General features: G+C 39.2%; 1 protein-coding gene and 1 non-coding gene across 2 annotated transcripts in view; both read left to right on the forward strand.

Moving 5' to 3' along the window:
* The first annotated feature begins 1,226 nt into the window (after positions 1-1,226).
* LOC116880969 lies at positions 1,227-1,330 on the forward strand. Its single transcript, XR_004385308.1, has one exon. It is a non-coding gene; the product is annotated as a U6 spliceosomal RNA (small nuclear RNA).
* Positions 1,331-18,640: 17,310 nt separating this feature from the next.
* Positions 18,641-27,846, forward strand: part of GORASP2 (golgi reassembly stacking protein 2) — a 37,486-nt gene continuing 28,280 nt past the window's right edge. The window contains exon 1 of the mRNA XM_032880434.1: positions 18,641-18,839. Within this exon, the coding sequence (XP_032736325.1) occupies positions 18,777-18,839 (63 nt within the window). The 5' untranslated portion in view covers positions 18,641-18,776. The remainder of the gene's footprint in view (positions 18,840-27,846) is intronic.

Here is a 27,846-nt window from a genome sequence, read left to right on the forward strand (position 1 = left end):
TATTTGTTTTTATTCTTTTATGACAACTTTTCAGTATTACGTGGTAGAGGGGATTAAGTATAATGGTTAAGTGCGTGAATGCTAAGCCAAATTGCCTGAGTTATCTGGCTCTGACATTTCCCAGCTGTGTGATCCTGGGCAAGTTAAGCGATCACGCCATGTCTCAGCTTCCTCATATGTAATATCAGGATAATAATGGTATCTACTTTTGGGCTTGTTGAAGAGTGAATTAGTTAAGGAAAGTAAAGCAGTTAAAACAGTGCTTGGGCTGGTAGTAACTCCTCATATTAGAGGCTATCACTACTGAAAGATCAGTATTATTTCACTGAGGAATGAGATTGAGAAGAATCTACAGTTAACTGTCCTATCAACTATTTTTCACCTGTGACCTGTTTTGTGCAAGGCATGTGGGTAATGAAGCCACAGAGGTGAGTCCTACATAAACTTTACTCTTGACTTGATTGGGAATTTTGCACAGACATCACAATCGTGTGAGGATTTGCTGCATGACCAAGTCGTCTCGTTGCCACAGCCTGGCTAGTGACTGAGTTAGGACCCTGTCCCGCCCAGGATAGTGTGAAGTCTCACCACCTTTTGATATCCAGCTCATTCTGTCCTCTGAGGCTTTCTGAACGACCTCAGCTTTGTTGGTGATCTCTGCTCCTGGAAGAAGCCCAGGACACAAGAAAGGAAACAATCCCCAGTGACCTGTGGGAAGACCCCTGAAGAAGGTCTTATTGTATGTTACTGATTCTAAGATGCACATTCTTTTTTTTTTTTTTTTAATTTATTTGACAGAGATCACAGCAGACAGAGAGGCAGGCAGAGAGAGAGGAGGAAGCAGCCTCCCTGCTGAGCAGAGAGCCCGATGCGGGGCTCAATCCCAGGACCCTGGGATCATGACCCGAGCTGAAGGCAGAGGCTTTAACCCACTGAGCCACCCAGGTGCCCCTAAGATACACATTCTTTTCCCACCTTTTTATTCTTCTGAAATCAGATGCAGCAAAAAGGTATTGTGGGCACCACTGGCTCTACATGCAAAAATGTGGTCCCCGCCACTTCATTTGAGTGATGTGCAATGTCAATACCACAGGACTTGAGATTTATTGTCGTAAAAAATATCTTCCAAATGCTGCCACTGTGCTATGAACTGAAGTGAAAACTTACTTTACATGCAGGAAGGCGCAGAAACAGAGCCCTGTAATGTGTGATTAAAAAAAAAAAATGATGACTGTGCTCACTTTGTACTAAAATTGGAATGATACAGAGAAGATTAGCATGGCCCCAGAGCAAGGATGACAGGCAAATTTGTGAAGCATTCCATATTTAAAAAAAATAAATAGACTGGTAAGTCTAAGAGAGCGCTTTCATTAAACATAAAATAAAACTCTAAGTGGTAAGAAAGCGTGGGCCGTGGTTCAGTAGGCAGCCTTTTGTTTCTTCGTGGTACATAAAACAATGGTTCATTGTATAATTAAAATTTTCTTAGATTTGTTGAAATGTACATCTTAAAGCTCAAGAAGGAAGATCATGAAATAGCTACCTTGACATTCTCCGCAACATTCCAAATGTTCAGTTTTTGGCAGAACCAGTTTCTACCTACATTCATATTTAATTTTTAAACTCTTCTCATTGTTTAAACTTAAATACATTTCTTTTGAAAGAAAAAGTATACACATGTGAAATGAAGGTTTTACAGCGCTCGTTGAATGGCTTAAATATGAATTACAATTAATCTGTAACCATTAAGCTAAAAAAACATGTTTGACCATTTACCATCTAAAATCATCTTACTGGGGCACCTGACTGGCTCAGTTGGTAGAGCATGCGAATCTTGATCTCAGGGTTGTGAATTCAAGCCTCACGGTGGGTGTAAAGATTACTTAAAATCTTGAGGGATGCCTGGGTGGCTCAGTTGTTTAAGCGTCTGCCTTCGGCTCAGGTCATGATCCTAGGGTCCTGGGATTGAGCCCCACATTGGGCTCCCTGCTTGGCAGAGAACCTGCTTCTCTCTCTCCCTCTGCCAGTAGCTCCCCCTGCTTGTGTGCTCTCTCTCTTCTCTCTGTCAAATAAAGAAATAAAAATCTTAAATAAATAAATAAAATTTAAAATGATTTTAAAAATAAAATCATCTTACAGTAGAATGCAGACGTGCAGAATTCCGTGGGGAACCCCACATTTAGGTGAGGTTCCATCTACTAAGATCCATCACTTCCTTCCAGCCACTAAGCCATTGCCACAATTTCCAGACTCCTCATTTGCATTTGCTTTCAAGAAATTCACACTGCAGGGCACCTGGGTGGCTCAATGGTTAAGCCTCTGCCTTTGGTTCAGATCATGATCCCAGAGTCCTGGGATGAAGCCCCACATCGGGCTCCCTGGGTGGTAAGACCGTTTCTCCCTCTTCCTCTGCTGCTCCCCCTGCTTGTGTTCCCTCTCTCGCTTTGTCTCATTCTCTGTCAAATAAGTAAATGGAGTCCTTAAAAAGAAAAAGGAAGAAAGAAGGAAATTCACACTGAAAAATCTTTCCCAAACTGAAATCAGAGAGCTACCATCAACTTAGAGTTTGACTTCTCAGCACCCATTAATGTCCATGTTTATTTTTGTTACTCAGGGATATAAAGTTTGATGCCCTACTTTGGCTGTGACGCCTGACCCACCCTCTAAGGTTGTTGGACATTTTCTCATGAGTTCTTACCAACATTTTGATATAATTGTGGAACTTTGGGAGAGGGATCTGCTTTTAGCCTAGGGAAATCATTTTCAAGATCAGTACTTGTCCTTCATTTACTTTCAATGTGTAAACCCAGTCATATGTCTTCTTTGACTCAATAGAGCACCACTTCCACATACGGGCAGGACTCTTGTTATCAACAAGATGAGGAAATTCTGTTTATCAGCAAGTGACACTTTACCCCACTTTGCACTTCCCACTAATTATTGTTAAGTTTTCAGGGTCCTATCACAAAGAGCAGTTCATTAACTTTAATTATTTTTGAAATTCATTGGCTCCAATATAGAGTGAAGCTGGCAGATCCCAGAGGGCTAGAGTTGCAGAAATTAATTAACAAAGAGTGGAAGCTCTTATTAGCCGACGCTTTTTGCTATCTTCCTTTCTTTTCTTTTTCATTTAACCACTTCAGAGTGGGTCTCAGACCCTTCAGACTAGAGGCGGGGGAAAGGTTAGAGATGAATGTTCAAGACACAAGAAATTGAAGTCGTGGGCCTTGATCAGGAGCAGAGTGCTTGGCTTGTTTCACATATTTCAGCTACATCATTGTCGGGTCTGCATTTAGAAAACCCATAGATCCACTGGTTCTCAAATCACATCCAACTGGTGTCTATGTTTAGTTGATTCCAGACAGAAGCTGACACTTAGAAACTTGACAGGAATCCCTCTGCATGGTATCCTGTTTAAATTAGACTTCAGGGGCCCACAGAAGTCCTCTGCTCCGTGAAGGTATGGCCCTTTGTGGGTAGTCTTTAAACATCAAACCAGTTAGACTCTATTGCTGTAGAGTCTGCTATGAAGTCCATGTCTGTTCCTATTTCTCTTGTAAAAAGTACCCTCCTGACGTGGAAGAGTAGTGCACTCCAGCATTGCTAGAGGCAGTATAAATTGGCACAACCTTTCTTTACAGTCTTTCTGGAAAGCAAAATAGTCATAAGATGTCATCAGATGCACATACAATTTGACCAAAATTTCCACAACTGTTTTGTTCAAGGAAATATTAAAAAATGTGGCAAGCACTTCTCAACAGAGATGTTCATTGCACCATTAATTATAGTAGTGAAATATTAGAGAAACCTAAGCATCCCAACCGCTTTAATAATATGCAGCTAGCAGAAGTGACATCATAGGGTATATGATACAGAAAAATGTTTATCTTATATTACAAAGTTAAAGAACCATGTCCCAGAACTATACAGTGTTATTCTAATTTTAATATTTTTATGTAGTTATAGCAGTTTATTGAGAGGCAGGATTACAGTGTACTTTTTATTTTCATCCCTATCTGTTTCTGTGTTTTTCAAATTTTCTACATTGACCCACCACCACTCTTATAATCAGGGAAGGAACATGAAAGACTTTAAAAAATGAAAGAAAGCACCTCCTTGAGGCATAGTGTAATTGTTGAAATTAAAAGTTTATCAAAATCAAGGCCTTACTCTTCCTGAAAGTTCGGGAAAAGGAAACTCTGATTTTCTAAGGGTTTGTCAAGTATTAAGCACTGTGCTAGGACCTTTTTACATATATTATTCCACTTAATCATCAGATCAGTCCTATAAGGCATGTGCTATTATCTTTAGCTTTATGGGTGAGGATGCAAAGACACAGACTTAAATAGCATAACTTAGCTCAAATAACTACTAAATGACAGAGTCAGGATTCAGAGTCAGGCCTTATCTATTTGTTTATTCATCAGCTTATTCTATTTATACACACACAGAATCATTAGGATGGCTAAATAGTTCTGGAACAGGAAAAATAGAAACTAACATAACAAGCATAGAGAATAACATTAAAAATATCCATATATTTAGCACCCAGCTTAAGAAATTAAAAATTTCCAACACAGAGGATGCTGCCTGTTTACTTATCCCCAGTGCCATTCTGTTTTCTTTCATTGAGAAGTAACCATTGTTGGGATGCCTGGGTGGCTCAGTCCAGTAAGCGTCCACCTTCAGCTCAGGTTATAATCCTGGGGTCCTGGGATCGAGTACGGCATTGGGCTCCCTGCTCAGTGGGGTGTCTGCTTCTCTCTCTGCCTGTGGCTCCCCTGCTTGTGCTCTTTCTCTCTCTGACAAATAAGCAAAATTTTTAAAATGAAAAAGAGATAACCATTATCTTGAGTATGGAGTTTATCATTCCTATGCAAATTATTGTTCCTTTTGCTACGTGTGTTGGTATTCATAAACTAGACTGAATCAGTCACTGTCCATTCAGAAAAAGAGGAATCACTCTATGTATTACACACAAAGGGAGATTTAATACTGGGAATTACAGAGGTAGCGAAAGGGCTAGAGAAGCAAATGGGATAATGTTTAGTTTCATCCATTTGCCTCCCCAGATCAATTCCCCATCCTTCTTTGCGCTCAGGAAACAGGGCCATACAGACTATCTCACTACTCTCTTGGCTTCTGACTTCTGGTTGGTTTTGCCCCATGGGAACTACTGGCAAGAGGTTGAGGGGAAGAGGAGAATGGGATCAGAGGAGCTATTCCCTTGACTTCCTTCTTGTTGGGTTACTAGCACGTTGGCACCACGGCTGCTAAAAGAGCCCCTGATACCACCGAAATGCTCATTTTCAGTCACTTCCTACACTTGTTCCTGCTGCCATTGCTCAAAGCACAACTGGAACAGACAGGAAAATGGCTTCTCCCTTTCTTCCATTTTCTAATCTCCTGTCAATGCTTTGCACTGGCAACACCTAACCAGAGCCTGTGACCTGGAGTTCCCCGGTTGTCAACCCCTTGCCACACAGAAGAGTGCACAGAAAGGCTGGAGTGGGCTTGAGATCCAATAGCACATAACCCACACGAGGGCACAATATTATTTGCATTTTTAAAACTCTGTATAGATAGTGTCATGCTCTACGTCTCCTTGCTTCTTTGTTTAACCTTATCCTCTTGAGATCTGTCCATGTTGATGCATGTGGCTATGGTTTATTCATTTTAACTGCAATGTTGTATCCAGTAATGGTATTTCCACAAGGGAACTAGTGGAGATAGAAACATGGACATTACTGGCATTAGAATAAAAGAGATATAAAGATAATATATGGCAAACTACCAACAGGTAAAATTAGATGAAAGGAAAACATTTCTAAAATCTTTTCATTCCTTCATTCAACACAGATGCATTGAGCTTCTACCATGTCCTAGGCATTGTGCTTGACACAAAGGACAGAAAATTGAATATGACCTCGTCCCCTGCTCTCTGGTTGCTGATGCATAGACAATTAGATACACGATTTTCATAAAGGTAATAAATACTATGATGGAGTTATGACTACGGTGCTATATGGGCACAGAGCTTGATAAATAGAAAAAAGAAATTAAAGAGAAATTTCAGTTATATAGGTTTAAAATTTCTAAATAAGTAAAATACTGTATTGCAAATGGAATTCAGCAGTATAGTGAAAAAAAGATACCATGACCAAAGGAATGCAAAATGCTTCAACATTTAAAAAAAAACTTAAAATTGGTTAAATGAGAAAAGTCATGGATTAAATGGAAACATGTCAAAAAGTCATTTGAAAAAAATTCGGCAGCTTCTCCGAATAAAAACTTGAGGTCAGATTAGCAGGATCCCATCTCAACATAATAAAGATTAGTTAACAAAAACTGAAAACAAACACCATAGTAAGTAAATTGTTTACCACATTTCCCTGTAAAGCAGGAGTAAGATACCATAGCAATCATCTTGTTTTGATGATTTTGATAATTCTAAGGAAGCCTTAGATAATACAACAAATTTATTTTTTAAAAAAATTAAAATTAGGAGGGACAACTGGGTGACTCAGTCAGTTAAGCCGCTGCCTTTGGCTCAGGTCATGATCCCAGGGTCCTGGGATCCAGTCCCGCTTCGGGCTCCTTGCTCAGAGGGGAACCTGCTTCTCTCTCTGCCTACTTGTGCATTCTCTTTCTCTCTCTCTCTGATAAATAAATAAAATCTTTTAAAAAATTAAATTTAGGTATTGTAACAAGTATCAAATTATAAACTATGATATTGCTATTAAAATAGAAAAGTATCCGTTATATATATGTTACATATATATGTATACATATACATATAGACACATATATATGATTTATTTATTTGAGAGAGCACACATGAATGGGGGAGATGCAGAGAGAGAGGGAGGGAATCCTCAAGCAGACTCCCCACTGAGTGCGAAGCCCAAAACAGAGCTCAGTCCGAGGACACCGAGATCATGACCTGAGCTGAAGTCAAGAGTCGGACGCTCAACCAACTGAACCAGGTGCCCCTGTCCATGATACATTATTAAATAAAAGGAGAAGGGAAAGCAAACTGCAGAGTCTTGTGTATGTGGTGGTGGGGCAGGGTAGGTGGGAAGAACAGGCACGTGTTTGCACGCAGGTATGTATCAGTTTGCATTTGGCAAGGGAAAGAAGTGGAACTATACATATCAAACTCCACATTGGCTATCTCAGAGAAGTAGAGTTAGAGAGTAAGAGTTAGTGGACCTTTTATTGTTTTAATTATATATATTTGTATTATTTTAAAATCAGTCCCTTTTATCACCTAAAACAGAATTTTTAATTTTTAATCAGATGGTTAAGGACTCCTGTAGTGATGCCTGAGCTCAGTTTGAAAGATGAGCAGTGTTTGCTGAAGACAGAATCAGTAAGAGGGCTCTTCTCAGCAGGGGACAGCGAGAGCAAAGATGGTACATGTGAGTCATCTCTGTCATCACCAGACTCTGACATTTATGGGTTTACATGTGTGGTGGTTGGTCCTAACTAAAAAGCAGTAACCAAATTTAGCAAATTCTTATCTCCTTTAGTGTCATAGCTGGAAGCAAGGCACTAAATGTACCTTCCCCAATGAAGCTGATGGCCTGACAACATTCCTTTATGATCACACATTCTATTTATGATCAAAGAGAAGCCCTAATCACTTCTACTGTGACTACAGCTTCCTGATCAGTCTCCAGGAGGAAAGGCCTGGGTCAAGCTGTGTGTGTGTGTGTGTGTGTGTGTGTGTGTGTGTGTGTGCGCGCGCGCATGTGCATGCATGTGTGTTGGAGTCAGAGGGAGACCCTTTATAGGGTGCTTTACCTGAGGACTCTCAACTTTTTCCACTCCACCCATGTACACGCCCCCATGCCAGTGTTGCTCTCTTTTCTCTTCCTGCTCTCCACCCTTCCCCAGTGTTCTAATCCTTCACCTCATTACCCAGAAAAATTCACCTCTCCCAACCCACACACCCAAACTCATCCTGATTTGGGAAGTCACAGAGGCATAACACAAACTCTTACAGAGACACATCTGAAATTACATATAGCAATACATTTGGCTTGTTTCAAATCAAACTATGTTCACTTCCTCTATGATTTTTTCCTATCTACTTTCTGTCTTTTCACCAAAATCTCTATTGGCCTCTCAATACTTTTTATCCTTTTCAAATCATGTATTTCATGGAAGAATTTTAATTTTCTAATAAAACAATAAGTCTCAGTCAAAAAGTCCAACTGATATGTTATAAAGTATCTTCCTGCACGGTTAGATTCATATGAGATGGAAATGGATATGCCCGTGGCCAAGGTGACCCTTTCATCAGGAATTATAATCAATTTCCTTCCCTCATTCCCATGCCCCTGCAAGGACTGCTATGTTTTCTCTCCCTATAATTTTGCTTTATTCAGAATGACCCATAAATAAAATCTGCAGGATGTAGCCTTTTCTGTCTGGCTTCTTTCTCTTGACATAATGTTTTGAGATCCATCTATGCTGTAGCAGTAGTTCTTTTTTATTTCTGAGTAATGTTCCTTTATTTGGAGGCACCCCAGTTTATTCATTCATTAGTTGATGGACGTTGGGTTGTTTCTGGCCTTGGTATTATAAATGAAGTGTTGTAAACATGTGTCTGTAGGTTTTTGCATATTCATTTTCTGTAGAGATCCAAGAGTGAGATCACTGGATAGTGTGGTGTTTGTTTAATTTCGTAAGAAACTACCAATGATTCTCCAATGTAGCTGTGCTACTCTGCATTTCCATCAGCAACATTTCAGCACTCAAGTTACTTTGCACCCTAGCTGATGCCTCGTGTTGTCTGCTCTTTTTATTTCAGCTACTGAAATTTCAGATAGTGGTGTCTCACTGTGATTTTAGTTTTCACCTCCTGAAGCTTATGAGGTTAAACATCTTCTCATGTCCTCATGTGTCATCCATATGTCTTTGTGTGTGTGAAATGCCTATTGAATCCTTTTTGTCCATTTTTTAAAAATTGAGTTGTTTTAGGGCACCTGGGTGCCTCAGTTGGTTAAGCATCCGACTCTTGATTTTGGTTCAGGTCATGATCTCAGGGTTGTGAGACTGAGCCCTGTGTTGGACTCCGCACAAGGCATGGAGCCTGCTTAGGATTCTCTCTCCCTCTCCCTCTCCCTCTGCCTGTTGCCCCCACTAAAAAAAACTTTTTTTAACTGAGTTATTTTCTTATTGTTGAGTTATGAAAGTCCTTGATATATTGTATATACATTTGTTAGATATGTGTTTTGCAGATATTTTCTTCTAGTGCATGGCTAACTTTCCTTTTTTCTTAGTACTTATCTTTTGCAGAGTTAAAATTTATAAAATTAAAATGTTATATGTCAATTTTTCTTTTATGGTTTATATTTCTGTGTCCCAAATAGAAAAATGTTTTCCTATAATTTCTTCTAGAAGCTTAAATATTTTAAGTTATGCATTTAGGTATGTTATCTATTTTGAGTTAATTTTTGTATATGATATGGCGTATGGATTGAGATTTCTTTTCTTCTTTTCTTTTCTTTTTTTAAATATGTGTGTCCAATTGTTCCAGCACCATTTGGTGAAAAGACTATCCTTTCTCTGTTGAATTGCCTGAGTATCTTGGCCAAAAATCATTAACCTTATAAGTATCTATACCACTGATCTGTGTGTCTGTACTGTAGCCAATATCAGCATGACTTGATTACTAAAACTATATAGTAAGTGCCTCATGGGCCCTTCCCATGGTTAAATAGTCCCAAGGTTAGATATCACAGGTTAAGCCTGGTAATGCTATTCCCTTTGTCAGAGTTTGATTTAGGCACGAGCATAGGATACAACCTTGGTGGATAAAGCGTAAGTGTTCTGGGTGGCTTCTGAGGAAGTGTTCCTTGGTCTGAAAAAAGATACAAAGCCACAAATGTATCCTCTTCTCATACACTGTCACATGACAATGTAATGTGTGAAGCTGCTATAACCATCAGGTTTTCATGTGTGAAGAGCTAAGAGAAGCAAAGGGAAGGTCACCCTCCCTGTACCCTGACCTCATGGAGACCGTGGGTTAACCAATTCTGGAATTTCACTGCTTCCAAGCTTCTTGTTATGTGAAATAATGAAATTACCTCAAGTATAACCCACTTTTAGTTGGTTTATGTTACTTACCCTGAATGCTTTCTATTATAGCCCACATTGAAGGCAAGACAAAGGAGAACAGATTTTGTTGAAAATACAATAAGAAACAAGGAGGACAGGATTAAGAAAAGCAAGAAAAATAAAACAGATGAACAGAGATAAAGAGGATTAGAGAAAAAAATTATAGAGAAAGATAATAGCTAAGGAATATCTAAACATAAAGACATTATCCCTAAAAATGAGAACTAAAATATTGAATCTGAACCTACACTTGAATAAATAGAGGAGAAATTAACTACTAAGGACAGATACCACATAAGCATTAACCAATTGGAGAATCATTCCTATTCTAAGATAGAAAGACTCAACATCATAAAGCTGTCAGTACTCACTAAATAATGAGTTTAACAAGATCCCAATAAAAACACTAAGACCTTTTGTTAACTACACAAATTGATTTGTCTAGTTCAGGGGTCAGTGAACTAGGGCCTATAGGCTAAGTGCAGCGCATCCTGGTTTTTTTTTGTGAATAAAGTTTTATTAGAACACAGCCACACCCACTCAATTACTTATTGTTAGTTGCTGCTCTCACTATATACAATGGCAGAGATAAGTAATTGCCATGGAGATGTAGGGGCTGCAAAGCCTAAAGTATCTGCTATCTGGTCTTTTACAGAAAAAGTTTGCTGATCCTTGATTATATTTTGGAAGCATATGACAGTTTGATTTCACAGGTCCACAGCTAGAATGCAATTTGGTTAAGGATGACTATCTCACCCACATGTTATTTAAGTGTGAGGGGGAAAGAATTTGTCTTCACATGAAACAGCTATCCCCTTGGGGTAATTTCGAGGGGGAATGAGAAATAATGTTTATCAAGCCCTTGGCAAGTTTCTGAAAGCACACTCTGATCTTTGCACAGAGACTGTCAACAATCACTCCTAACATCTGTACACATTTTGCTGGTACATTGTGATCTTTACACAGAGACTATCAACAATCACCCCTAACATCTGTACACATTTTGCTTTGACAACATGATTTACATTGTCCCATGATCCAGAGCAGGGGCAAGGAGAAATAAATTACCTGGGATGGCAAGTTTGGTTTCTATCACCTAGGACCATGGAGAATTCCACCAACCTCTTCCACATTCCGAGGGAGTAATTTGGAGCAAGTCATGAACTTCCATCTCTCCACAATATCAAGGGAAAAACCCCCATCAGGCAAGGAAAGCAGGTATCAGGAAGTCAATATTGTTCTAACTGCTCTACTAACTGGCCCTACCAGCACCTTTTATCTTCGAAGGGTCAGCAGGTGATAATTAACGTAATCACTCATTCCCTAAAGTTAGAGACCCATAACGGTTGCCGGAAAGACTCAGGGCTAGGAGACCACTGAAAGAAGTAGACCTGGGAAAGCTATTAAAGCAGGTTCTTTTATCTGAACAAACAAACAAACAACCCATCAAAAAACAGGCTACCTTGAAAAAAAGAGGTTTTAATTAAAAATACATGCGGTAATAAAGGTGATGGAAGTCTCGAAGAAAAGTAAGAGCATTAGTACATCTTGGGCCTTATTACTGAGTTTGCTTGCTGGGAAGATCACACCCAGCTGTAGAGATTCTCTTTGACAAAGATGCAGAGACAATTCAGTAGAGAGAGGATAGTTGCTTCAACACAAGGTGCTGGGACATTGGGATGTGCATACACACAGAAAAGGTGAGCCTTAGCACACGCTGCATGTAATGCAAAATGGATCAGAGACCTAGATGTAAAATATAAAACTATAAAACTTCTAGAAGAAAACATAGCAAGAAATCTGTGTGACCTTGGATTTGGTGATAATTTTAGATATAATACCAAAAGTGCAATACCTGAAAAAATGATAAATTGGACTTTATAAAAATTATTGATATTTGTGATTGGTAGTGTTAAGAGAATGAAAAGCCAAACGTGAGTGTAAATCACATATTTGCAAAGGATTCATATCCAGAACCTATAAGGAACTCTTAAAACTCAACAGTATGAAAATAAATAATCCAATTTTAAAATGGGCAAAATATATGAACAGACACTTTGCCAAGAAAGATATATGGATGGTATATAAGTATATGAATAGAGGTTCAATAGCATTTGTCATTAGGGAAATGCAAATTAAAACCAGAATGAGATACTACTACATAACTAATAGAATGTTTAAAACCCCCAAATGGATAATACCAGATGCTGGTGAGGATGCAGAGCAGTAGGAATGCAGGTTCATTGCTGGTGGGAATGCAAAATAGTGCAGACACTTTGGAAAACAGTTTAGCAGATGCTTATACAGCTAAACATAAGCCTGCCATGCAACCGAGCCAATCCACTCCTAGGTACTTACCCAAGTGAATTAAAACTTTATGTTCAGGCAAAATCTCTATGTGAATGTTTATAGCAACTTTATTGATACTTGTCAAAAACTGGAAGCAGCCAAGATGTTCTTTAACAAATAAATGGAAAACAAATCATGGTACATGATTTGTACATCCATACAATGGAATACTGTTCAGTAATAAAAAAGGAACGAGTTACAGATGCACACAGCATGCATGAATCTTAAATGCATTTTGCTAAGTGAAAAAAGCCAGACCCAAAGGTCTACATATTATGTAATTCTGTTCATATGACATTCTGGGAAAGGTAAAACTATAAGGTTGGAAAACAGATTAGTGGTTGCCAGGCATTAAAAGAAGGAGCAATGGTTCATCACAAGGGGGACACACAAGGAAATTTTTCAGGTGTTGGAAATGTTCTGTATGGTTATAGGGTGGTAGATGCATACACTTGTAAAAAACCCATAGAATAGTACATCACAAAGAGTGAACAGTAATGTGTGCAAATTAAAAGAAAATCAACCGGGGGCTCGTGGGTGGCTCAGTCAGCTAAGTGTCTGCCTTCAGCTCAGGTCATGATCCCAGGGTCCTGGGATCTAGTCCCACATCGGGCTCCCTGCTCAGTGGTGAGCCTGCTTCTTCCTTCCCTCACTGCTCATGTTCTCTCTCAGATAAGTAAATAAAATCTTCTTTAAAAAAGAAAGGAAAGAAGGAAGGAAGGAAGGAAGGAAGGAAGGAAAGGAGTCCACCAGAATGTCAGGGATCCCTGGGATGGAATGCAGACTGGAACCAATGAATCTAACTGTATCACACAAGTGAAAATTGTATATATCTGACATATATATATTCATATATCGCACTAAATTGGGTAGGGGGGGAATGGAGTTGACCTAAGTGACTTTGGAAAATGGTGTTTTGACTGGAAACCACAAAGCTAAAGATAGAGGGGTGCCTGGGTGTCTCAGTTGGGGAAGCATTTGACTCTTGGTTTTGGCTCAGGTCATGATCTCATGGGCCACAGGATCTAGGCCCCTGTCAGGCTACATGCTCAGTGGGGAATCTGCTTAAAGATTTTCTCCTTCTGCCCCTCCCCCTACTCACACACACACACACACACACACACTCTCTCTCTCTCTCTCTCTCTCTCTCTAATAAATAAAGCTAAAGACAGAAAACTATGCAAATATGGTGCTCCAATTGAGAAATTTGCTTCTTACAGGAGTACATTTTAACAATTTTGAAAGTATTTTGTGTGTGGTATGTAATAGTTGATAATGAGAGCTAAGTTTCTCACTGTCAGAGAAAGAAGTTACAAATGAGCAACAGGAAAATGCTAAAATGAATTCTGTGGGGCTCAATTAGAGTCAGATGGTGTGAACTCATATTTAGTTTAATATATACACAGATGGATATAGAAATAATTATAGATATGTGTATATACATTAGATCAATTTATATTCATGTTTCCTAGCTTTGTCTGCTGAGAATGTCTAAAAGCAGTGACATTTCAATAGCAATGAGCACACCCAGAGCCCAGATCTTGGTTTCTAAATGTTGTTCTCCAATTAAAGGAAGCTGGGCTTCTTGGAGAAATGGCTGATTCTAGGTCTGGAACAGAAAAAATTGAAGATGAGCCTGGAGCATTTTATAGTGCCAGAAAGTACAGAAATACTCAGAAAAGAATGGTTGCACAACAGCGTGACTATACTTAGTATCACTGAGCAGTACACTTAGAAATGGTTAATATAGTAGGCTTTATGTTTTATGTATTTTACCACAGACAAAAAAGACGAGAGCCTGCCAAAAGGACACAGAAGCTTAAACTGAGAGCGCTCTCAATGGGGCAAAGCTGGAAGAATTTGAACAACAAAATATGTCATTTTGCATTCCCATCAGCATTGAATAATGTAGTATTGGATTATAACCAAAGTACAAAATGAGTATACATGAGTCCATACTAATATAAATATAATTATTAAATAAATAAATAGGAGTGAAGAGGCAAAATTTCTTATAGAAGAATTCCAAATTCTATCTTTGGGATAGTCTCTTCCAGGAGATGGAGCTTGAGGGTGAGCTCCAGTGACTTAGCAATTTGCTTCCAGGGGAAGGGGAAAAATGGTAATTTTACTATTAAGACAGTACCTTAAAAGGTGATCAAGGTTAACATCACCAGTAAAGGGTCATGTTAGTGGCAGGCACTCCTGATATAATGTAATGAAGAGGGCACTTCACCTCTATGGTCTTCCTCCCCCAAACCTATAAGCCCAGTCTAATCACAAGAGAAACATGAGACACACCCAAATACTGGTATATTCTGCAAAATACCTGACCAGTGCGCTCTTTGAAACTGTCAAGGTCCTGAAAATCAGGAAAGTCTGAGACACTACACAAACCAAAGAGGACTAAAGAGTTTACAGAGATAGGACAACTTACTGTGATATAGGATCCTGAATTGCATCCCAGAACAGAAAAATATCAGGGAAATACTGGAGAAATTTAAACAAAGTGCAGAGTTTAGTTAATGCTAGGGTTCAAATGTTGGTTTCTTGGTTTTGACAAATGTACCGTGGCTATGTGAGATGCTAACAGTAGGAGAAAATGGGTAAAATCATATGGGAACTCTCAGTGCTATCTGCAATCTTTCTGTAAATCTAAAATTCTTCCAAAAATTCCAAAACAAAATTGTGTTTAAAAATAAATTAAAAGTTTGGCAATAAAGGTGTTGGGAATGTCAAAGAAACATAGCAACATTGGTATAAATTGGGCTTTGGGGCTGTGACTGCTGGAAGGATCCCTTTCAACTCTAGAGATTCTTGTTGGTTATCTGCCCACAAAACAGCACACACTGAGCATTATTCTAGCATAGCAGTTCTCAGATTTTGTGTGTATTGAAATCCTGGAAATTTAATAAAGACTACTGGGGCCTAGGTTCATTTAAATAAACTAACATTGGACTACTGTATTTTCACAGAGCTCCCTGATTCTGATACATACCCAAGCCCGAGAACCACGGCTCTAGCACTTTTCTACTACCAGGACCATCCATCTATCCATTCATTCAATCATTTATTCATTCAATAACTATTTATTGAGCAACTATTCTATGCCAGCCCATTCTTAGTACCAAGTATACAGTAGTAGACACCAGGCAAAGACCTCATGGTCTTTGCCTACATATAACCTACATATATAAACCTACACTGAATCTCTTGTATGACCCAGTTCAAGTCCCCAGAGAAAAAATCTGATTGGCCTAGCTAATCATTTACCATCTGCTGTTTATTTTGGGGGGGAAGGGGCCACAAAGCTTTTCTTAACAGGCTACTTCATGGGTTATTAGTGTAGGTGTTGGTTTCCAGTAAGTCAGGGGTTCCCCTCTACTCCAGTCAGCTATGGCTGGGGTTCCATGCTCTGAAACTTGACCCTTCCTGAGGTTTGCTTCTTCAGCAAAACTAACTAGGTCAGGAAGGGTCCATAGGTTAGGGAGACCCTGGTGTGTGACCATGAAGGATGGTTGTTATCCAAATGCAGTGGGAGCCAAACTTTCCCAGGGCAGTCTAGAGGCAAAAATATTTAGGCTGCACTGATCAATATGATACAGAGATCCTTCCATCACAAACTATTTATGGGTTTTCACTTTTCTACTCCTTGTAATGTTTCAGAATACTGGCTTGCCTGCAGCAGAGTCCTACCTCAGTTGAAACTGTCTTAGACAATAATCTCCCATGCATTCCCCCTCCATCATGTTATATTTATTTATATTAGCTTTGGCCACATACTTAGGATTTTATTCATTGCCCTCTGAGCATATTCTGTAACTACAAGAGGGAAACAACTAGCACCGGGAAAATTGGAACAATGGTTTGCACATTTTTAGTCCCAAATCCGGTGAGCCTTGCACCTTACCCACTAGCAACTGCCACTAAAAAATAACACAGATCTTGATAAGGCACAAAGCGGAGCAGCAGAGGGAACTTGTTAACTGATCCTGAAAAAGAAAAGGCTTTGAGGCTATTTCACACATTCAGTTCAAATCAACAGACTTTACTACTATGTTTCCAAGACTCAGCCAGGAACAAGGGGTCTGAAAATGAAAAAAACCTGACCCTCATCTTGAATGAATGGACCATAAAGAGTGGAAGACAGGTCTATGATGAAGAGATGTTTCCAGAAATGAAGGAACTAACTATTCTAGGAACTAAAAACTGAGGAGAGGCATTCCTCTGAATTTAAGGATCTGTAAGTAATATTCAAGATGGACCTAACTGGATAGTTAGAATTTTTCTAAGTATAAATTGAAGAAGCAGCACTCCAGATGTATGGATCAGCATGAATAAAGTAAAGAAGGGAAGAAAATAAATGGCCTGTGTGGGGCATAGCAGATAGTCACTCATATGACTGGAGCAAAATATAGCTCTAAGGAAGGGCCAGAGGTGCTGATGGACTACTAAAGGTCCACATCCTGGGTTCTGCAAACCACAGCTAGTGCCAAACATCTGGGAAACAAAAATCTGACCACTGAACATAACAGCTTATCACACCACCATGAGGAAGATTATAATTGTCAAGCAAAACAAGGAATGTCATCAAATCTAGTTCTTATATGTTTTTCTTTACATTAAATTCATTAATGACTTAGCTGCCAGGCATTCTGCTAAGTATTAGGAACATAGAGCGAATTCCACTGCAGTCCCTGCCCTTGAGGAACCTAATAACTAGAGATTTCATTTGTGTATTTATGTGTTGATTAGGCCTCCTAAAAACCTGCTGTTGCTTTATGGACAGCAAAGAAAGATAAATGACTTTTTATTTTTAAATTTTAAATACTCTTATTGTTAAAGAAGCAGCCCATGAGCATTAGAAAATAGAGAACCAGCAAAAACAAAAAGTAAAACATCTCTGGCACACCCAGAAATCATCACTGTAATCCTTGGTTCATATCCTTTCACATCTTCATATGTGTATGTATGTATTATGTATTTTGCTCATGAAAAGGTTTTCATATTGTTTACAGACATACTGTGTCTTGTCACCTACTTTTTTTCAGTCAATAATTTCCACTTTTCCATATCAGTAAATGCTTCAAATACTCAGCACACATTCAAATGTTCCCACTTGAGCCAAAAATGTCCTTTCCAGTTAATTTCTCCAAATCAGCCTTCCACTCAAGTCCTTACATTGCATCTCCTGATTACATCCTTCCTATCTCTTTTAATCCAGTATAGTCCCTTTCTTACCATTCTGACTTGATGAAAAGAACTGGTGAACTGTTCTGAGGGACTGTCCCCCTCTTTTATTTGTCTGGTTGTTTCCTAGTGATATCATTTTACTTACATTTTCCTCTAACCTCTGTATACAACTGGAAGATCTAGCTAAAGACATGGTAGAAGCACGTTAGACATTTTGGGCTAGAATATTTCACGGGTGGTAATACGTACTTTACATTCCTTCACATCAGAATACACATCGTCTGAAAACCTGGTTGACAAACCATTAGTGATGATCAAATTGACCCTTGGGCAATGGCCATAATTAGAGACTTTAGAGGGAAATGGCAAAAGGAGAAACGTAATAGGAAAAGTGGGACTACAGCTTGGCTACCCAAAGGAAGTGGGAAACCCAGTAGCAGGAAACAGGACACCCAGGACATCCAATTGTGCTTCCCACTCTGATATCGCTCAGAATGTGACCAATCCTCTGATCTTGTTCTTATACTTAGGACGGCAAAAACAGAGACAGAACGTTTTCCTTTATAAAACCGAGTTGAGCTGAGCGGATGCGGGATTCAGCCCACAAAGAAGCACCATCACCCTCTCTACAATCTGGGACGAGACCCATAAACATGGAGAACAGAATGCAGCTCGTACCCACCCCTATTCTTTTCAGTAGCAGTCCTTTCACGGTCTCTCGCCACCAGGGGGAGCTACGACAAAGCAATCGTTTCTTCGGGCGAGCGGAAACGCGCCTCGATAAATCTTGTCCAACCCAAGGATTCGTAACTTGATGCCGAGGCTGGAGGAACTGTTATCTCTGTGGTCTCGCGAGCACGAGTAAGCCCCTCCCCGCCCGTGCGTGTTCAGGCCCCTTCCGGTGATTTGCGGCAGGTGGCGCTGTCTGCGGCGTCGCAGCGGCCGTGGGTGCCGCGGCGACGCTCTCCCGGCGGGCAGTGCGGCCCGGCTCTCTGGCGGCAGCGAGTGCCACGTCCCAAGTGCTACGCGGAGGAGCGGAGCGGGCGGTGCGCGGGGGGCTGGGAGCAACGCGGATCCCGTCCGGGCCACACTGATCGCCCGCCGCCATGGGGTCCTCGCAGAGCGTCGAGATCCCTGGCGGGGGGACGGAAGGCTACCACGTCCTTCGGGTAAGGGCTCCGACGACGGCTTGGGAAGGGCGGGCTGGAGGCGGGGCCCGGCGGCGGGGAGGCAGAGGCCCCGACGGGCCCCTTCCCGGACAGCCAGGCCCGACCGCGAAGAAGAGCGGCGACCGCAGGCTCTGCCTTAGCCGAGGCTGGTTCAGGAGGCCGCTCGCATCCCCTTCCCCGGAGCGCCCCAGGCCCGGGGTCTGCCGCTCCGGGAGGACCAGGTGGAGCCAGGGCGGCAGCTGGCCCTTTGATCGGGGCTGCCCAGCCAGGGGGGCAGGAGGGGTAATCTTTTTCTCCTCGGCCTTCTCTGTCCCCTCTCTCTACATTCTTAGCTTACAAAGTTAGGAAGGGCTTGGGGCAAAGTCTGCAGAAGAGGTGATGGTGAAGACAGGATTTGAGTTTTCTGAGAAAACGAAGTCTGGAGCTCGTAGGCTAGAGGCGGGGGATGCGACGGGCCGGTGTTAATTCACCTCTGAGCTTGTCTGGATGTCCAGAAAAGCCAGGTAGGCAGACAAAATAAAATGACCCAGAAGTAGGTTTGACGGACTTAAATTTATTTGATATTGCAGGAGTTTTTCCTCTCCTGGGTCGCTCCTGACCTTTCCAACTCTCCTTTTCCACATTTCCTGGTAAGGGGGAGCTTCCGTTGTTCTAAGACTGCTCAGGGTGTGGTGGAGATTAAGGTTTAGATCCACAGTGGTAAAAAAGTAATGGAGAGGAACGTTTAAAAAACAAACAAAGGGAAAAAAAACCTAGGTAAACAAAGGAAGGCATCCTCTGTCACCAGGATAGAGGAACATTGTATCTCAAAAAGCATTAGGTAAGCCCCTGCTTATGAGCAACCTAAGTTGTTGTAAAGCATGTGGTTCTTGTAGAACTGGAAGTCTTTAAAAGTAGTATTGACGGTTATGTGCCGTGACACCTGCGTGAGTGGTAACATGATGGATTGTCTGCAAGGTGGCCCCAATCTGCAGCACCATTTCCGGACATAGTAGAGGGTTACTCAGTGTTAGCTGCTCACAGGCAAGAACATTTTAGCTGAAAGTTAGAAAGTATACTTTCTGGTGCTTATAGTCATTTTATGCCTTAGATCCCATGTTTTAGGTGAGACGACATTCTTAAAGTGAATTAGCCAGCTGTGGGTGTGATAGCACTGGGATCACCTTTCTGATCTTCAGGATTATGGTGTCTTGTTGCCTCTCCACTCTACTAAAAATCTCTTGAAGCCACGCTGTTGGTAAGAAAGGATGATTTTCCCAGAAAATAAAGCATATTTCCTTCAGCTAAGCCAATCCCAAGAGCCACACCAGTGGGAGAAATTGAAGGAGAAATGCCAGATCTGAATGTAAAGTGAAATTTAGTGGCAGTACTTTTCTATTATCTGGTTTGATTTTGAGTATTCTACCCTGGGGCATGATATCCGGTATTACCAGCTGATTCTCGCAGTGGCTGATTGTAGCCGTGAATCTGGGGATTCGTGATATTTTAATGATACGTGCACTTAGTAAAACAGCATAATTGAGTTTTAAAAGTCTTCAGAAAAATGTACACATCAAAAGGATAGCAATTGAATGATTCTGCTAATGACTGTGTTTCACATGAAATAAGTCGAAGTATATTTTCTTTACATTGGTGCACCTCTGTAAATCACTCCTGTATATTCATTAGCGTAGTTGTGTTAGAAATGTATAAATCTGATTTTCAGAAGCACTAGGGACAACCTTAGTTTCCATTCTGCATCTGGAGCATAAATGTTGCAAAAGATGAAATCTTTTACTCAGGTTTTATTAGAGGGAGCTTTAAAATAGTAATGACCATCTGACTTAGAATTTTTAAATGTGTTTGAGTTCCTAACCCACTCTGTCCTTGATTTGGTAATTGGTTTCCAATTATCTTTGTTTTTAGAGGGGAAAGTACTATGTTAAATCTGAACATACAGAAAAAATCTTCTTTCGTTTATTATGGCCTAAATATGCAGTGATATATTCCACCGCTGGATTACTGAGTTTGTAAACTAGAATAAATATTGTAAGATAGTGTTTGAATAAAGTCACTCATGTTAACAAGTTCTAGTATGATTTCATTAGAAGTTTGTTTTCTTTAATAATCAGTTCCCTGGCCATTTCCTTATTAGTAATAAAAACTTGTTTGGGTTTTGAAATAATAATTATGGTGACACCCATATCCACTGCTGTTTTACTATTGTTATTTCCAAGTCCTTACATTCTCATAGATTGAACTTTACATTTTTTCTATTTTCCATATCCATTGGTAGATTCTGCTTTTAAAATTTTTAGGGGACAACCTTGAATTAGTTTCAGAGCCTCTGCTGTGAGCAGTGTACTTTCCTTTTTATGTATTATGCATTTATGTATCAGTGAACATTCTCAGGTTATGATCATACTGTATATCCAATTCCCCATTCCTACCCTAGAAGTAACTACTGTAGTTTCTTAAGTATCTTTTCAAAAATGTTTTATACATGTAAAAGAATTCTGCTCCCCTTCACTCTTTCTGTTTCCTTTTGTATCTGTTGGAATCATAAGATACATACTGTTACTCCCCTCCTGTCTTACTTGATAATCATTTTGGCAGTCTTTCATAGCAGCACATAGAGATCTGCCTCTTGGTTTTACTTAGCTCCATGGTAGTTTGTTGTACCATAGTTTAGTTAAACAGCACCTCCTGGTGATGATCATTTAGTTTTTCTAGTCTTTGCTGTCACCAGTACATGTTCACCTTAAACCCTACCTTTGTTTTCACTTAAAATGTACATTTTCCCACCTTACTGAATTTTAATGTTGTCTATTTATACAAACATTGATCTTCATTTTAGTAGATTACTACATTGTTTTCTGATAATATGTGCTCATTACAGATTTTTCAGATAAGTTAAAAAAGTGTAACAAAGAATCTAAATTATCTATAATTCTATCCTATTAAGGTAAATACTGCAGAAGTATTTCTCCTGTGCCTAACCATGCCCCTTAGCCATCTTTCACAAAGATTGTGAATGATAGACATACTCCAGTACAGTATGGGCTGAAGTTACCCTAAGATGTTAGTCACTACCTGCATATCCAATAGCTGAGGAACTGGTAGATAAATCAGGCCCTAACCACAGATTGGAATGCTATACATTAATGAAAATGGTGTTTCAAAACTCTGGGCCATAGGTATTCCTCTCTGTGTAGGTACATGTACAGTCAAGTGCCCAGGAAAATAAAATGGAAAGGTAATAAGCCAGGATATTAAAAATGATTATTGGTTAATGGTGACATTTTTATATTCCTTTTAAACTTAAGTATATTTTCTAAAATTTCCACAGTGGTCATGAAACATTTGTATATTCACAAAAAATAATTGAAAGATATTTTTAAAGGTGAACTATTGGAAATTTTTAAATTTGTTTAGAAGCCTTTTTTTTTATTATTGATTTATTTACTTGAAAGAGATTGAAAGAGAGCATGAGCAGGGGGATCTGCAGAGGGAGAGGGAGAAACAGGCTCCCCACTGAGCAGGGAACCTGATGTAGGGCTCGATCCCAGGACCCTGAGAACATGACCTGATTCCTTGTTCATCATGAGTACCACTTTTATTCCCACTCTCCAATCTTAACGTCAGGCAGGAAAAATGTTAGCCAGGGCTGCTTAGGTTTGTTAGAAGTTATTGTAAGTTACAGTTGAATTATGTTGAATACAGAATTCTTGCCTAGGTTCTCTTTTAATGACCCAAGTAAACCACACAAGGCCATTTTTAAAATTACATTTTGGAGTCGCCTCATGATGCCATTACAAGATTTGTTTCTAAATTTAAATATTCAAATTAATTGCATTCTATACCTAATACTCTTTGAGATAGGGGTTATCTGAGGACATTCTGGAACGAATGTTCACACCACTATGGGGACATGGAAAATGTCATGTTCACTATTCCTTGTCATTTCCTTCAAGAGAGATTCTGAGGTGATGCATGTTTTGAAGGAAAGGCCATTGAGATGAAGTATGTTTCCAGTATAATAATAGGCCTTTATCTCCAGAGCTATTTGCTGCAGACTGGGCAGCATTAAATATTCTTCTTAGAGGAAAAAGTGACAGTAGAATTATTTCCATAGAAAAAGGAGGGTGCCTGGGTAGCTCTTTCAGTTGGGTGTCTAACTTTGGGTCAGGTCATGATTCCAGTGTCCTGGGATGACTCCCATGTTGGGCTCCCTGCTTAGCAGGGATTCAGCTTCTCTCTCTCTCCCCTTCTGTCCCTCCCCACTCCTTATGCTCTCGCTCTCAAATAAATAAAATATTTTTTAAAAAGAAAATGGAATATATAGACATAGTTACTATTACATGCATCCGTCCTTTTTTTAATGGTGTCTCACTAATCTAGATGAAATCCTGCAGGATTCAACTTGGTACTTACTTTGAGAAAGGGAATTCCTAATATTTGATAGTCATAATTTTTTCCACTAACACAGTGTTTCTCAAACTTTTTAAATTCATGCCCCCATTTGAAAAACAAAAATCTCTTCTCACTCACTCTGAAAACAGTGGGTATAAAAGGAAAACTGTTGGGTTATTTGATGTTTCTCAGATATAAAGTTATAATCGAAGAAGCTTTATAAACACCCACCTAAAGATTGTGATCCCCCAAAAGTGATCACTCCTATTAAAAGACTATGAATACAGGTGCCCAGCTGGCTCAGTCTACAGCACGTGACTCTTGATGTCAGGGTTATGAGTTCAAGCCCCACGTTGGGCATTTGGGGTACCTGGCTAGCTTAGTTGGTAGAGCATGTAACTCTTTTTTTTTTTTAATTTTTAAATTTTTTATTTTTTATAAACATATAATATATTTTTATCCCCAGGGGTACAGGTCTGTGAATCGCCAGGTTTACACACCTCACAGCACTCACCATAGCACATACCCTCCCCAATGTCCATAACCCCACCCCCCAGCAACCCTTAGTTTGTTTTGTGAGATAAAGAATCACTTATGGTTTGTCTCCCTCCCAATCCCATCTTGTTTCATTTATTCTTCTCCTACCCCCTTAACCCCCCATGTTGCATCTCCACTTCCTCATATCAGGGAGATCATATGATAGTTGTCTTTCCTTAATCCAAAAGATTGACTTATTTTGCTAAGCAGAGCACGTAACTCTTGATTCTGGGTTGTGGGTTTGAGCCCCACGTTGGGTGTATAGAGATTACTTAAAAATAAAATCTTAAAGACTATGAAGTTTAATAAACATTCTTTGAAATTCCTTTCAAGTGTGGGAATCAGATTATTTCAGTTCATAAATACCATGGAATACAATGTATGTGAACCTTACACATTTTTAGGACTTATAATTATCATTGAACATAGATTTTTCCTAATATTACTAGACCTCAAACAAACCAGTGTTACACTGTGTACACTTTCATATTTTGTGATGAATTGTGTTTTGGTGTATGGGCTGTCATCCTCAAGATCCTTATTTGGGGAAACCTACAGTTGGTGGGTAATTACAGTTTATGTTCTGGTCAGTAAGTAGTAGAGTGCACAGCACTGACTGTAGTGTTCTCTGGATCACATACTGACAGGGCTTTTTTAAATGACACTGCTGAAATTTTCATAAGAACGGAATTTAGGGGAAAAAAAGAATTGACCATAGAATAACCATTAATTTCAGTACATTTATTTTGCTGGCTTTCATACTATGCTGAAAGGATTATGTTATTTTGATTGATTCACTAATACTAGTTAATCTAGAAAATATTTATCTGTAAAGGTTTGATACATACTTCAGTATGTATCTGAAGATTGTAGATTTAACTGTAGATTGCCTTCAGAGGTGTGATTAAGTAAGATGACTTTTTTTCCTCCAAACAATATGCAGAACCAAAATAGTTACTCTGAGAGACTGTATATTGTCCCGCTTGGCATTGCAAATAAATTTATTGCAGCATAAGCAGAATGATGCTAAAGATTGTTTTTGTTCTAAGCACCCGTGAGAGAGCATTCCAGCACATAACCCGCAATAGGGAACCTTGTCATCTGGTAGACATGAATATATTGAGAGACTTTAGAGTAGACCACCCGAGACCACTCTTGGGAATCACTGGATCCTAGTGTCAGCTCCATCATTGTGTTTTCTTGGACAAGCCTTTTAACTTTTTTTGAGCTTTATTATTTTTATCTGAAAAGTAAGGATAATAGTAGTACGTCTTCTACCTTTTGTACTAAAAACCATATTAGATATTGTATATGATATATTTTGGAAAGAATTGAGCACGTTGATTTTTTTTTTTTCTGGCCCACTGCCACCATACAGAAGACCTTCCCCTTAAACTTCTTTATTAAAATAGTGTTGTCACTGGGTATTACAGAAGACGAATCACAAACCTGTACCTCCGAAACCAGTAACACATTGTATGTTAATTTAAAAAATAAATAAAAGTTAAATTAAAAGTAAACAAATAATAAAAAACAATTTGAAAATTAAAATCAGAAAATGTGAAAAAATAAATAAAACAGTGCTGTCTACCTCATTGGTTATCCCAAGGATTAAATGAGATATTCAATAATAAAACCATTTGCCTTAGCATAGGGTCTGGAATATGATAAAGACTCAGTAAATGTTAGCAGATGCCTTTATTATTAGCATCTGTGTTATTGTATCACCCAGTGAGAACCACTATTGTAGTGGCAGTACTAGTTAAAATAGACCTCTAAGCATATTAGGTAGCATTTACATTTATTTGATCACTTAGTGGCTACTTCTTGTCCATTACCTAACCCTATACTTTACTGCTTACGTTCTGGGGCACCTGGCTGGCTCAGTTGGAAAAGCATGTGACTCCTGATCTTGGGTGGTAAGTTCGAGCCCCATGTGAGGTGTAGAGATTACTTAAATAAATTTAAGTGAAAAAAAAATAATGTACAAGTTTGGGATCATATCTGACCCATTAATTTTATTTATGTGCCTGCTAATTTTTAAAGATCCTCTTTTTTTTTTTTTTTTAAGATTTTATTTATTTGTTTGACAGATCACAAGTAGGCAAAGAGGCAGGTGGGGGCGGGGGAGCAGGCTCCCCACCGAGCAGAGAGGCTCGATCCCAGGACCCTGGGATCATGACCTGAGCTGAAGGCAGAGGCTTTAACCCACTGAGCCACCCAGGGCACCCCAAGGATCCTCATTTTTAAGGAAATTTTGTGTTTAAAAGGTAGGTGGTACCCCTATCCTTTTCACTGCTTAGCATCGCAGTGATACTAAGCACGTTAATTAAAATGCCTAAGAGAGTCTCTGTAATTAAAATACTGTTGTTGGGTTTGATCTACACTGTAGAAGCTATAGATAGCTTGGTGACAGTTAGACTTATTTCATGGTGAGTCATTCAGTTTTAGAAACTATCTTGTCAACCTCCTCACTTTGCAGCTAAAGAAAAGGAGCACAGAAGGATTATTGCCTAAGGTCACACAGCAGGTTTTCTTTCCCTAAGAAACAAAATACCTAAGTTGGTATTTGGTGTAAAATTTGGTGACAGGTTGTCAGAATTTTTGCTTCTTTTGGAGCAGACTTCAGTTTCTTTCAACATCATTTTCCTGATACACAACTTTTTCTGAGAAGGTACTGTATACTGATAGGTTTTAATTTCCTTTTAGTTACCATTAGAATTTTATTTCAGATTGCTTCATATGTTATAAATTACACCATAGGGTCAGTCAGAAAAACATAACTCTGAGTTATTTTGGTAGAACATGTGAGAATGTTTTAGTAAGTAAAGCTTGAACTCTTTTAGTCAAAATAATTTCCACATATTTGTGTCAAGTCCCAAAGAGGAAAATTGGCCCTTTTTGGACATAGAAGAGCTCTCCCCCAACTCCAAAAGTACCATTTTTTTTTTAAATAACTGAAGGATTTAGGGTTTATTTTTATTATATCACATTCCTAAGTCTTACCCCATCATTTTTATCGCCCAAGCATATACATACAAATGAGGCTTTATGTGTATGGTTGGAATGAGTCATCATTAATACTCGGATTGAACTTAATTTTTAGCCTTATTTAACATCCCTGCTCTTTTTAAAAATAATACAAAAGTGAGAATGTTATCATGAGAGAGGAGATAATGGTGTAGACATTCAGAGGGACTTAACTTTCATGTGTGAAGGAATTGGTGGTGCAGTAATAAAGAGACAGTTGCACATTCCACTGAGCCCATTTTATGGAAACATCTCCATGGTTAGAAAACTTAAGAGAAATAATTCACATACTAGTCAGAAATGTGGGTAATGTATATCACCTTATTAAATGCCTACTTTGATGATATCCTGTGTTCCAAAAGTAACTTTGTAGTGTCCTTTCTGTGTTACATTAAGGTGGCAGTTCTGCGGCATTTCCTCAGCTGGAAATATATAAATGACTGATGGAATTGGGAGAATGCCTTCCCTTGAGTCCACCCAAACTTTTCTTCCCTTCCACTCTGCTGTCCCTGTCCCCAAGGCAAGATTTAAAACAGAGAGTGGTTCATGTGAAATGACCCAAACCTAGTATAAAGTACTATTGCACTTTTAATCCCAGAAGAGAATGATGCTTCACTGGAAAGCAACCAGTATAGAAAAAACAATAAGGCCTGTACACAAAGAAAAATCCATGATAAATCTGGTAAAACTTTCTAATGATCTAGGATCAGAAGGTGAGAGAAAAGCCAAAAGTTTAATTGCGTTTAGTTGTTTGAACAAAACAGTTAATGGTATCTCTTAGGGTTGTCTTTCAAACTTTATTCTTATTACAGTAAGAAATTTATTTTCCATTGCAACTGGTGTGTCCTAGTACATTTCATGAAAAATAACGATCATTATTAAGTCCTGAGTTTTTTATATTTTATCTATTCTGATATTTTATTTTGGCATTTATTCATTAATGACCCACTAAATTAATTTCAGAACCCACTGAAACTCCCTGTAGTAACTGAATGACACCACTTTAAGAAGAATTTAAATATAGTTGGTGATTCCAAATCCAGCTCCT

This window comes from Lontra canadensis, unplaced genomic scaffold (assembly GCF_010015895.1).
Source record: "Lontra canadensis isolate GAN:19392208 unplaced genomic scaffold, GSC_riverotter_1.0 scaffold69, whole genome shotgun sequence".
NCBI lineage: Eukaryota > Metazoa > Chordata > Mammalia > Carnivora > Mustelidae > Lontra > Lontra canadensis.